The 14,257-nt window shown below is 42.4% G+C and overlaps 1 protein-coding gene across 5 annotated transcripts in view; it reads right to left on the reverse strand.

Annotated features, from left to right (window-relative positions):
* JADE3 (jade family PHD finger 3) overlaps window positions 1-14,257 on the reverse strand; it is a 143,991-nt gene that overhangs the window by 81,795 nt on the left and 47,939 nt on the right. For 2 of the 5 annotated variants that reach the window (XM_081042426.1, XM_081042428.1), the window contains exon 2: window positions 4,593-4,643. The exons of the other annotated variants lie outside the window; for them this stretch is intronic. In XM_081042426.1, the coding sequence (XP_080898552.1) occupies window positions 4,593-4,611 (19 nt within the window). In that variant the 5' untranslated portion in view covers window positions 4,612-4,643. The remainder of the gene's footprint in view (window positions 1-4,592; window positions 4,644-14,257) is intronic. 5 annotated transcript variants of the gene reach the window in all.

The raw sequence follows: 14,257 nt of genomic DNA on the forward strand, positions 1-14,257 counted from the left end.
GAATTTCATTTAAAAAAAAAAAAGAAATAAAGACTCATTGTTGCTGTGTGTGGAAAGTGACTACCTTGTCAAAAATACCGACCATGAGCTCAGACCAGGGTTGATTGTCACAGCGATGAAACTTTCCTAGCCTCAATATTCTCTTATCTGAGAATCTGCAGTTTAATTTCATCCTTCAAGATCAAAGGCACATAAATTTACTTGGTCCATTGATTTGATTATGGAGAGCTGCCAGGCAAGGCAGGCCCACAGAATAATTCATTCATTTATGACGCTTAAAACAACTTCGGGCAAACTGGTGAGACTTGAACAGAGACTAAAACACCCCAAGACAGTCACCAATATATCTTTCTACGCAATTGAGCAGAAAACAGCTCACCTCTACTTACTTGACAGTGACAGGGAGCTCATTATCTAACAAGGCAATCCATTCCAATTTTTAGACAGCTCTAAATGAAGAAGTAATTTTCCATGAACAGAAAAAAAAAATCTGCCTTTTTACCTTCCTAATTCTGACTCTATACTAGATTTGTATCCATGAACAGGTTCAAATTTTTCCCTACCTTTATCCCCAAACTATCTTTTGACCCCAAACCATCATTTTGCTCTATTTAATACCTAATTTCTTTCTTTCCCGTCTCTTGCAAACTCCTTAAAAAGTAGTCTTCCCTTTCTCCCTCTCAGTCACTCCTCAACTGGCTTGTACCACACCAGAGTTGTGGAAAAAGTCATGTCTCTGCATATTTCCCACCCCTCCTCTCTAGGTACCTGGATGCTGAATTTGACATGCTCATCACCTCTGACCATTCCTCTTGAAACAAATGCCTTAGTTTCCAAAGGCTGTTTCTGGGTTTTCTGTGTTGCCGCCTAATATCCTTTTCTTCCTCTAACCATCATGTAAGTGATGGTGTTTCCATACTACACTATACATGCAGTATGGAAAGTGCCATACTACACTACACGTTTGTGACCCCCAGGACAGACACAGAGAGAGAGAGAGAGAGAGAGAGAGAGAGAGAGAGAGAGAGAGAGAGAGAAAGAGAGAGAGAGACAGAGAGGGAGAGAGAGAGAGACAGAGAGAGAGACAGAGAGAGACAGAGAGAGAGCGAGAGACAGACAGAGAGAGACAGACAGAGAGAGACAGAGAGACAGAGAGATAGAGACAGAGACAGAGAGAGAGACAAAGAGAGAGAGCGAGAGACAGAGAGACAGAGAGAGACAGAGAGACAGACACAGAGAGAGACACAGAGAGAGACAGAGAGAGAGACAGAGGCAGAGAGAGACAGAGACAGAGAGACAGAGAGACAGAGACAGAGAGAAAGAGAGAGAGAGAGAGAATCTCAAACCCTCTGTCCACCAGACACATCCACCTGAAGGCTGATAAATACCAAGGCCACACACACTATCTTCTCTTTCTCCACTGACTCTTCTACTGGTCTCAGTGGATACACTCCTCTATGCAGTCACAAAATCTAGAAAAATGTCTAAACACATTCCTTTCTCTCACCCTGGAATACCCAATTAGTCATCAAATTCTGCCAAGGGGACATCTGAAATTATCTTCTACATCAATATCCCTGTCTCATTTTAGCCTTCACTTCCCATCCGGGCCCTGACAATCTCCCGGAACCAAGACCACAACAGCCGCTTCCTAACCGGTCTTAGGACCCTCGATCTTGTTGCCTTCAAATTTACCCTCCACCCAATGGCCAGAAACTTATCTGAAACACAAATCAGACCGTGTCCCTTCATTGCTGAGAGACTTCAATGGCTTCCCTTTGCTCCTAGATCTTTACTAAGGTCTTCATCCGGGTCCTCCACCGTCGAGCTGCAGCTACTCCAGCACCTTTATATCCTTCATCACCCTGCCTGGTGCTATGCTCTCACAGCGCCAAACCTCGGTCGTTCCCACCCCCTCGCCACTTCTCACCCCTATGCTTTACATAATCATACCGTCCCTTCTGCCTGGAAGGCCCTCTTCTCATTTCCTCACTTTGAAAATACATAAACTCATCCTTATATGGCTTAGCAAACATGTCACTCTTCTAGAAAGCCTCCCTTGCCTGATTCAGCCACCACAACTTGACAATTCCAACAGCAGTATTGTTCTCAGAGGGCGCTGTGTATAGCACCATAACTAATTTAAACTATTTTGTAACCACTGACATTTATGTAAAAATCTCCAAGTCAAATATGAGGTCCTACCAGGTATGGGCTACTTCTTCTTTTTTTTTTAATGTGTAATGGATGTTACTCTTCCTTTATCTCTTTGAAATCTTTCAAGTCATTCTAAAATGATTCTCATTGGGGGTGAATTTATTTGCTGGTTGTTAATGTGGACAACTGTCCTCACTTTGAAAGTTTAGTTTGCTGGCTAATCTTGGAGAAAATTCATTTCCGTCTTTCCATCACCCTGTCCACTGACAGTGGCTTCCTCCCAGGAGTCTCAGTCCCATCCCACCAAAATAGGGAGAAAAGTTCAGATTTAGACAGTAGGCCAATCATACATTTGTCTCTGGCACTGAGTCTCTCTCTGCTCTCCTGCCTGCCACTCTGACTAGAAGGAACATCATTTTCTGTCTCTGTTCCTGGGCAATCCTTGGCTTTACATAGTCACGGGTCATCTCCATGCAATCGTGTTTTGATCCTCATCATCTACAGAAATACAATTCCCAGCCATCCCTACCTTCTCTGGATCTAGAGTCCAGTCCATCAGTAACTAGGGTCTGTGACGAACAATCTTCACTCACTGTTTGATCTGTTTCTGGTCTAGAGATTTATTTTTTCGTGATCACAGATATGTCTAATTTTTAATTTTAGCCATGATAACTTTGTTTAGAAAGGAGATATCAGTTTAAAGTATGAAATCACCTCCATCTTGACTAGAAGCCCTTAGGTTTAAATTTTACAAGTACTACATAATCTTTTAGATCCGGGGTCAGCAAACTATGGCTCCTAGGCCAAATCGAACTCACTGCTTGTTTTTGGGACAGTTCACGAGCTAAGAATGGCTTTTACATTTTTAAATGGCTGGGGGAAAAAACTCAAAAGAAGAATAATATTGTGTGAAATGTAAAATTATGTAAAATTCTTATTGGAAGATAGCCATGCCCATTCATTTATGCTGTTCCAGGAATCAACTGCTGTGTAACAAACCACTGCAAAACACAGTGGCAGAAAGCAACCACCATTTTATCATTTCACGAATTCTGCATGTCAGGAATTCAGACAAAGCACAGCAGGGATGGCTTTTTTCTACTCCAAGATGTCTGGGACCTTAGCTGGGAAGAACAACTGGAGTCATCTGGAGGTTTCTTCACGTATCTGGCACGTTTGACAGGGAGGACCAGGCTTAGCAGAGACCATCTCGGGAGCACCCACAGAGGCGTCTCCAGCACAGGTGACTTCTTACAGGGCAGCTCCGGGCTCCCGGCATGAGTGTTGTAATGAATGAGACAGAAGCTGCGTTGCCTTTTATGACTTAGCCTCACAAGTCACATATTGTATTGGTTGAAGCAGTCACAAGCCCACCCAGATTTCACTGGAAGGAGACACAGGCCCTGCCTCCTGATGAGAGCAGTATAAAAGAACCTGCCGCTCCATTTGAAACCTCCATTGACATTCTTCACATTTAGTTGCAAGGATCCAGAATTAATGACTTTGACTTAAAATGTGAGGCACATTCAGGTATCCGAGCATCCAAGGTCCAAAAATACTCAGCTTCACAAAAGGACTGTCATCAGGCCCTGACTTGTGAATAATTTTAATACTTTCCTATTTGTTTCTGATCAATCTTTAACTCTGAACATAAAGAACACATGAGTTTTGAAACGTTACAGGAGTAACTGAAACCGTTAAGAAATCTCTATTTGTGTGATAGATAGCAAAAATGGCCCTGATTCTCCACCCTTTCAAGGTAACTTTGAAGCTCCTTTCCACTCTTTGGATCTGGAACTGGCTCTGTGACTTGCTTAGGGCAACAGAATACAGCAGAGGGGATGGTGTGTCAGTTCTGAGCCTAGGCCTCGCCACTTCTACTCAGTCTTAGAAACCTGCCCACTACCATGAAAACAGGCCTGGCCTAGCCTGCTGCAGGATAAGAGATGTACAGACCCATGCTTCTACCCCTGACCCTAGCTGACAGCCAACCAACTTCAGAAGCAGAGCTCCCTGCTGACCTGTAGCTGACCCACGTCTAACGGAGACCAGCTAAGAACAGCAGAACCACTCAGCTAAACCCAGCCCAAAAGGTCAGCTCGCAGAATAATGAAGCAAATAAATAATTACTGTTTTGAGCCTCTAACTTTGGAAGTGGCTACGTATATAGCAATAGTTAACTGACAGAATTTAGAAGTCAGCTTTTTAACTGTAGAATGGAAATTTCATCACACACCTCAGTCCTACTACACTGAATCCCTTTAGATACTGAACAATTCTCCAAACCCAGGCACCGCTGCTGGGCTCCACTGAGAGGGCACTCTAGCTAATGCCAAGATCATGGAGGGGTCAAACACCTGGCCCAAAAGAAGAAACGTGTATTAGCGACCATACAGATAGCAAATATCACTCTATTTGTAAGTCTCTCGTCCTACCTGATGCGAAGGCAGCCATAGGTACCTCCTCAGACCAGAGGTGAGTGGCACCTGCAATCAGCAGTTAAATAGTTAATTAGAATGTCAGAGGAACACATCCCACACCCCTGATGTCATCTGAAGAGAAAACACTGCTACTAGAACCTCTATTCTGTTTAGTTATAATCCCCATCCTCATTATTTGCACCAATGTTACCCTTCAGTGCACTCCAGTAAGGGCAGGGCAGATACCAACTCCAAAGGTTAATCACACATGTAACTATGAAGCAATTTAAAAAACAACCCCAAATACACCAGAATTCACACATCCAATTATAAACTTATTTCCAAGAGACCCTCTGAGGCAGCAAATGTTTGTTCCAACAATGCAATTTCTCAAAATACTCAGAACATTTTTGCTTGGATTTACTTTTTTTTTTTTTGCTTTTTAAAACTATGCTTTATTTATTTATTTATTAGTTTCAGGTGTACAAGACAAGGTAATACTTAGACGTTCATCATTTATATCCCTCACACTGTGGGTCCCCCTCCCCCCATCCACTATCCCTCCGACCTCGCACCGAGCCATCACATTATATATATAAAATTATAGTTGGCAAACATTTGCTTTCTGTTCCCTTGGCATATCATATTTCTTTGAATAAGGTCAATGGAAGCAAATTTTTTCCTTTGAGAGTGGATTTAATTTTTGGAAACAATCAAATGTTATTCAAAGTCCATTCAAGTGAACACAAAACTGAGGTGTGTAAAACCAGTTTTAGTCAGTAACAAGTTGGGAAAATAAAGTGCAAGGCTGATTTGTAATTCCAATTCTACTGTAATTAGCTGGCAGGTTAAAATTAAAAGCACAAAACCCTTCAATGGCTCCCTACTGCTCACAGTACAGATTTCAAACTCCTGGGCCGAGCAGCCAGGGCACAGTGTGGCCACAGCTCAGTCTTATTTTCCCTGCACAGTCTCTTTTCTAGGGAAGCTGAGCCCCTCACTGTTCCGCACTCAGGTGTCCTGGTGCTTTCTTGCATGCACACATCTGTTCATGCTCCTCCCCTTGACCGCCCTCTATGCCCTAGTCATCTTCTCTGTGCCTGATACAGTGCCCAAAACTGTACGTGACTCAAATAAATACTTATTGAATGAATGAAGTGAATAATCAATTCCTCCCGTGGCTTAGAAAATGGCTCTGATGGTAATTCCAAAAAGGAGAGCTCGCTCCAAAAACATTCTGAGCGAGGGAATAAGTAGCTAGCCTCTAACGTGCATTTTGAGGATGAAGTTATGAAATGATGGAATAGCAACTGATTTGTAGTCATGCCTAATGACTGTCTAAGAAGGCCTAGTGAATCATGGACTGAGCCAGAAACAAACTGAAAGTTCCAGGCTACTCAGTTTACTTAGACGACGGATCACAATGCCCTTGTATTGAAGATAGTAAGCCCTGGGGTTCTGGATTTCTTTGGGATTCTCTCTCAAGAATATCTAAGTTAAAAACAAACACTGCTTTTGGATATATACCTAGAAGTGAAATTGCTGGATCATATGGTAGTTCTATTTTTTTTTTTTTATCTTTTGAGAGTCTCCATACTGTTTTCCATAATGGCTGCACCATTTTACACTCCCACCAGCAGTGCACAAGAGTTATAATTTCTCCACATTCTCACCAACACACACTATATATACAGAAGGTGCCAAAAAATGTATACACACTTTAAGAAAGGAAAAAAACTGTACTAAAATTGTAATACTCAATATACACCAATAACAAAAGATGAATAAAAGTCACGTTTGACTTCTGCAATTACAAGAGGTGCTCAAAGTGGTTACCATCAGTGTGATTTTAATAGTTTTTTTCCTTTTTTACAATGTATGTGTACACGTACACACACACACACACACCCGGGGTGCCAAAAAATGTATACATATGTTAAGAGATGTTATCTATGTCGAAGTTGAATTGAATTACGGTAGCAATGTGTAGTATGACGTTTGCTCAGAAGACGGTTAATCAAATGAATGCTAGTGTCACCTGCTACGGGCAGGACAAAAAATGGCAGAAGCACGGCTGTGTTCGCGAAGCGCAAGACCATTTGGAAGTGGTATTTGAAATTTGAGAACATTGTGGAAGTACAATGACAATGGAGGCGTGAGTACGCAACAGAACCTCCAACACGCCTGACAACGGCACACATTTGTGACCAATTTGAGACGCATGGTACTGTGAGCAGCAACACAAGTGGACACTTTGGTCCGCGTTGCTCAAGCAGTAATTCGCCATAATCAGAAGTGTCTGGACGCTGATGGTAACCACTCTGAGCACCTCTTGTAATTGCAGACGTCAGACGTGACTTGTATTCATCTTTTGTTATCGGTATATATTGAGTATTACAATTTTACTAGTTTTCCTTTCTTAAAATGTGTATACATTTTCTGCATCCTCTGTACATATAAAACATATAACTGCAGTCCTAACAGGTGTGACGTGATAGCTCATTGTGATTTTTGTTTGAATTTCCCTGACAGTTATGTTGAGCAGCTTTTCACACACCTGTTGGTCATATAATTGCAAAAGAACTGAAGTCAGGATTCTGAAGAGGTATCTGTACTCCCGTGTTCACGGCAGCATTATTTACAATAGTCAAGATATGGAAACAACCCAAATGTCCACTGACAGATGAACTGATAAAGAAAATATGGTGTATGCATGCAATGGAATATTATCCAGCCTTAAAAAAAGGGAATCCTGCCATTTGCAATGTAGATGAACCTGGAGGACCTTATGCTAAGTGAAAAGGCCAGTCACAAAGGAGGACAAATACTGCACGATTCCACTTAAAGGAGGTATGTAAGATCGTCAAACTCACAGAAGCAGAGAGAAGAACAATGATTGCCAGGGGCTGGAAATAAGGAAATGCGGAGTTGTTGTTCAGTAAGTGTAAAATTTCAGTTATGCAAGATGAGTAAGTGCTAGAGAACTGCTGTCCAACATAATGCCTACTAATGATAACGTACTGTGCACTTAAAAATTTCAGAAGGTGCATGAGATGCTAAGTGTTCTTATCACAAAAAAGAGGCATCAGAAAACTTTTGGAGGTGAGAGATATGTCTGTTACCTTGATTGTGGTGATGGTTTCACAGGTGTATGCATACGTCCAAACTTATCAAATTGTATGCACTGAATATGTGCAGTTTTTGTATATCAATTGTACCTCAATAGAGCTGCTAAAACACTGGCTTGGTAAGTGACGAGAATGCCATAAGTTACTATAAAGAATAAAGACTCTAAGAATTTGAGAACCTTCCCCTTCTGATGAAGTCAAGCCCAATGCAACAATAAGTGGAATATTTTCCAACCATTTATGTGGTAAAATTAGCTTATATTAAGGTTAAACCATATGAAATGTCATTGTTGTAGGTCAAAATATTTGAATATCAGCAATTTCATTTGGGTCAACTTAATACTGCAGGATTTTACCGATGAAGAAAAATAAGTACAAAAAGAAGACTCCTTCCTCTGCTTCTTTCCCTTTGTCTCCAAAGCCCTCACCCAATCTGGAGAACCTTAATTCCTACGCACTTTTGAGGACTTATAATAAACAAAGAAAGACAGACATGAAACTTTGCCTTTACATACATTATTGCTTAGTTCAAAACACCTAGCTTCCTTTAGGAATTGTATTCCACTCACTAGACTCAAGGTAATTGCCCTGGGAGTCCCCAGTGGGGTATCAGGTCTCTCTACCTACATCTCAAATTTCTAGGTCAGATCTGAGTACCCTCTGCCCATATTCCATTTGCACAGTGCAAACAGGCCATCACACCCAGGATTCCTGAATGTTGTTTAATGCAAGGGGAGGCTGTTGAGAAAGAGGCGTCTGATCCTTCTGGTCATTATGATCAGTGTGGGCTTGGTTTGGTGGGAGGGCTTGATTTTGTTTATGATTAGTTTCAGGTGTACAAAAACAACACAGTGATTAGACATTTACGCACCTCACAAAGTGATAACCCCAGCAAGTCTACTACCCGTCTGACACCGTACATAGCTAGTACAATACCGTTGACTACATTCCCTATGCTGTACTTTATATCCCACGACTATATATTTTTTTAATTAGAGTTGACATTCAATATTATTTTGTATTAGTTTCAGGTGTCTAGTGTAGTGGTTTTATTCTCACTTCTGCTTTTCCTGTCCCAGCACTGCAACCAGCGGGCTAGACTATCATCTCCGTGTCTTTGTCAGTCAGAGGAGAAGCCTCACAGGCAGGACTTCCAGCCGTGTGTGTGGCTGGCGTGGTGAGGCAGTTTCCCTCCATCTTCCTGGGCAGCAGCAACAAGCGCCTGCGAGGAGGTGCAGGTGCTGAGACTCCCTGGCACACTCCCAGGCCACAGGCCGCACCACGGGCTCGGAACACAGGCTCAATTTTAATCCCTCTGAGATACCATTTCAGGAATCAGCCAATACACAGACATGTATGTAATCAATGTATGCTTTTGTGTGGTCGTGTGGGTCTTGAACTGCTGAGTTTACTGCATAGAAATTTTTAGAATTACCCAAGACAAGTACAAATGCGACCTTTCTAATGGTAAATGTTATTTCATGATAAACACTGAATACATAATTTCAGCTTCAATGGTCAGAAGATCCTGTGCTTTCAAGTCTACTGTTAGAATTGCAAAATGAGGACAGCAAAACTCCATCATCCCACCTCTGTTCCCTCAGTACAGGATGTTTTCCTGTTTCAAAGGTTTTTAAAATAAAATCTTTCATCTAGTGTGCTTTATATAACCAACGTTCTCTTTTCCCCAAGATTACTGAACAGTCTAATTAAGTTTTCCTTTAGGAAACATCACCCCTGACATGCGAAGAAAGACAAAACTATGATGGCAGATTGTGGAAACAGGAATTATTTCATTTTTACCAAATGAAAAACGATAAAAATTAAAAGTGCCAAAATTATCCCTAAGCTATTAATATGCAACGGTTTGAAATATCTGCAATTCATAGGAGAGTGGTAAAAAGTTTTTTTTATTTACTGTTTTTCCTGGGTTCTGAATTCAGCACCCCACAATCCTACTTTGACAGTTGACAACATCACAACCACATACAAACAGATTCAGCGGGTTCTACTGAAGACAGTAGAAGTGATGCGTGTTTTTGCATGACCTCAGAAGTAAAGCCAAGGAGGAAATGACTGTCACCTGTTCACCCTTACAAGGCCCAAGGAAGAACTCAAAAAGATTTGATGAAGAAACTTGAGCTGGAATTTGGAAAACCTGGACGTTACATCGAATTTCCAGTCTGTTACCACACTATTTTTATTATAGTGGCTTTGCAGTAAGTTTGAATCTGGGAAAGCAAACCTTCCCCACGAATTTTCACGATGGTTCTTTTCAAAATGCAAATCCGATCACGATACTCCTTAGTGTAAAACCCTTCCATTGCTCCCCAGTGCTCAGTCCCTTGTGGGCCCGGCAGGACCATAGTTTAATGGAGTGAAGATTCCAAGTTTAGGGCCAAAGCTGACTGCTCAGAAGGAAAGCAGTGCCACCACCAGCGAGTCCCCATCTGCCCTGGTTCCTCACCAGGCTTACGCTCTCCTTTGAGTAAGTGTTAAACAAGTAGTTAACAATGGTTATGTAAGGATGCTATGTCAGAGGTCCCCAAGACCACTCCCCAACTTCTGTGATTCACTAGGACTCACAGAACTCAGCATATAATCACATTCATGGCTATGATTTATTACAGTGAAAGGACAGAAAGCAAAATCAGCAAGGGGAAAAGGCACACGGGGTGAAATACAGGGGAGACCAGGCACAAGCTTCCCAGAGACGTCTCCCAGTGGAGTTACACAGGATGCATGCACTTAATTTCCCTAGCGACGAGTTGCGACACCACATGTGAAATGTCTTCTAGGGAGGCTCATTAGGGACTCAGTGCCCAAGGTTTTGATTGGAGGCTGGCCACATAGGCACCCTCTGATTGGCAAATGCCAAAATTCCAGGCTCCAAAAGAAGGAGGGGGGTTCACAGTGTGAGGGATATAAATGATGAACGTCTAAGTATTACCTTGTCTTGTGCACCTGAAACTAATAAATTTAAAAAAAAAGAAGGAAAGCAGGTGTTCAGCAGAAACCACACTGTATCAAGAGTTCAGGCACAAGCAGCTACCCTTCTCAGTTCTGGGAATGGTGGGAACCCTCCTGAAAAGCAGGTGCCCAGATGCCAGCCGAGGGACAACCTTATAAGCAGGCCTTTCACAGCCAGACCTGCTATGATAATACTTTTTTGCACAGATGCCAAACACTAGACTGACTGGGCACCAACATGTCCTGCCTAGACCCAGAAGGGGTAACCCAAGCCAGGCGAGATCTCTGAGCAGGGTACGAAGGCAGCAGGAATGGAGGCACACACACCCTCTCCCAGGGGCAGGAAGGAAGGGGCAATGAGAACTGCTTCCTGGCAGAGAGGCAATGCCTGAGCCAGGTCTGGACACGACAGATATTGTCGTAGCTCGATTGAAATCCCAACTAGGTGGGTGCTCTTGGCTAGTTCATTAGACTAAGCTGTGTCTCAGGAAGTGAGTTATCCACATGACCAGGGCTATTAATCACTCTGATTCCCTGCTTAAACTCTATGGCCGCCAAACCTCTGGCCAGCCACTCGGCCTTGCTAGAGGTGGTAGCAACCTACTCCTTCAGCTCCACTGGCGCCTCTCTGCCCCGTCAGTCTCTGTGCTCCAAGCATCCTGGCCTCCTTTCAGTGCCTGGAACATGTTCCTGTCTCCCTCCGAACCTCTGCACGTAGTACTCCAGCCCCTCCCCGTTGCTCATCATCACTCTTCCCACTTCACACAGCTCACTCCTACTCATGTCACATTTCTATCCAAACAACACCCCCTCAGGGCAGCCTTCCTTCACCTGCCCCAGCGGAGGTCAGAACCCCTGTCGTTTGCTTCCCCGTATCAGTAACTTCTCCTTTATCACGACCAGCACATTCAAGTCCATTTTTCTAAACACTTACACATTTTAAGAAGGCAGAGACTAAGCCTATCGCTCACATTATAACCCCTGAGCCTAACGGTGTCTCTCACATACTAGGAAGCACCCAGCAAATGTATGAAAGAGGAATGGATGAGGGCTCACTCTCAGTCCATGCGGGCTGGGAGAGGGCAATTGCTGCCTCTCCAACACATACAAAGCTCCTGCGTCTCAGGCACATGACCCGGGCCACATCAAGTCACGCCAGGGTTCTGACAATGGTAGAAAAGAGAAACTCCATCTGCTGCCCATGGTCTGTCTGAGTGAAACTAACTCAGAGGAAAGCAAAGGTGAGAGAAGGAAACTCTGGGCTGGGATGTGTGTGATGATACAGCCACTCCTAAAGGTCGCAGACCACGAGCTACTACTCATCTACCAGTAAATTGTTTGTTTCTTAGGCTCATTTGAGCTGGGATTCTGATGCATGTAACTAACAATCCTAACAATAACAAAATAACCAGAATTAGACATGTATTAATAGTTGGTCCCAAAAAACAAGAGAAAGACCATTAGCAAGCCTAACTTGTAATGCCCTGAGCCACTGGCTTAGGGCGTCCTTACAGTTCCTATGAACAGCTTTGGTTCTGGTGCAAGGAGAAGACATACCCTGGCTGGGGAATAGAGCACAGGCAACTGGGCTGGTCATGATCCTAAACACGGCCTTGTTCCTCTCCTCAGGGCTAAAAGACTGCATCTACGACAGCAGAATCACTACCTGTCATCTATGAAAACTTGCAGAAACCAGACCTCCCAACAGACTGGAGAGAGGCAAAAATCTCCCTTATTTTCAATGGGGTGGAGTATACTCATTACGAATAAAAAGCTGGACTTTCACTCCAAGCTAAATTCTAGATGAGATTAATTAAGCATTGATTAGATAAGCACCTGAAAAAGAGAAAAACAGTCACTAGCAGCTAGCACAGGCACTCTAAAATTGTAACACACCCAACTTACCCCAGATTCCTTTCTGTTCAGTCACTTGAATCATTTATTGAGATAATTCTTTGTAGGGACACTATATGTGGAGGCAGCTGACAAAGGCCTTCAGGATTTTCCCGTTGATGAGATGAAGAATCTAGGCTGCAGACAGATACACCTGAAAGGTGTCTTGCGGTGGGACACAAAACTATCTATGCCCTTGGACCTGTGCTGATCCAAACTTTGATCAATGACATAAAGTTAGGGTTACTGACCCAGGAGGAATATTCATCAGAGGAAAGGGGAGAACTCGAAAGCTAATATGATAAGGAAAATAAGGATGAAATTTAACTAGAACATATGTGAAGCCATTGTAATTTTTAAAACCACCAATGATAGCAGCTCAGTGTTTGATGCCAGCAAATACCACAGGGTGAGACAGCTACTCCACGGGGGCTGAATTTGGAAAACATACCATCTACCTCAGTCAGGAAACAACTGGACAACCCAATTCCAGTCTGTGTATCACTGACAAACAATGACCAACAAAAGGGAATCCAGAGAGGGGAACCAAGATTGGAAAAAGGTTTGGGAATCATGTTGCACAGATTGGTATAGCCACTTTGGATAGTAAAGACAGAATCCTGTAAAACTGAAAATAACCGTACCTCATGACCCAGCAATCCTATTTCTAGATATATATCCTGGAGAAATTCTCACAAATTCACACAATTACCATAACAGAATTGTTCATAAAAGCAAATTTCAGGAAGTACTTAGGCTTCTGTCAACAGGAAAACGGCTAGACAGAATAAGGTCTATTCACACTTGGGGATACTTTGCAGCAGCTAAAAACAATGATGTAGGTCTACTTGTCAATCAGGATGGGCTAAGCTTGCCAAAGTAACAAAAGGAACCTAAAATGTGAGTGGCGTAACACAACCAAAGTGTATTCATTCCTTAGGCTACGTGTTTAAAGTGAGTTGACACGAAAGCTCAAGTAGTCATTCTCAGACCCCATCTCTATCTGCCAGGGGAACAGAGTGTGCTGAATCTCACACTGGCTCTTAAAACCTCCATTTGAAAGTGCACCCCTTACTTTTGCTGACATTTCATTGACCAAAGTAAGTCACATGGCCACACTTAACTTCAAAAGGGGCAGGAACAAGGTACAATCCAACCCATCAGTCTAGATGGCAGACAGCCAAAAATATGTTGTTACATATAATGACTAATATAATATATAGTGTAGAAAAATTAATACAAAAATGTATGAAAATAGCTAAGATATTTTGCTGTGTGGACAAAATACAGTCATATTTATAATACCACCATTTATGTAAGTTAAAACAAATCCAAAACAAATCTATATGCTGTTTGTACACACCTATATATGCATGAAACTGACCGTGGAGAGGCACGACACTAGAAGAGGTGATCAAAGGGGAAATAACCTCTTCTGTAATGTTTTAATTTCTTTATTTAAGAAAAATAAGAATATGACAAAATCTTAATTATTCATAATCCTGTCTACTGGAGAATCTGAGTGCTCATTATATTGTTCTTTGAATTTTTCCACAGCATTAAAATCCTTGACATGAGAAGTTGCTGAAAGAATCAGGGATTTTTCAGCTTGTGAAGAACCACAGGTGGGAGAAAGAGAAATGGGAAGTCGGAAAATAGATGGCTTTAACTATTTTGGATAAAGGAGAG

This window comes from Rhinolophus hipposideros, assembly GCF_964194185.1.
Source record: "Rhinolophus hipposideros genome assembly, chromosome: X".
NCBI classification, from domain to species: Eukaryota; Metazoa; Chordata; class Mammalia; order Chiroptera; family Rhinolophidae; genus Rhinolophus; species Rhinolophus hipposideros.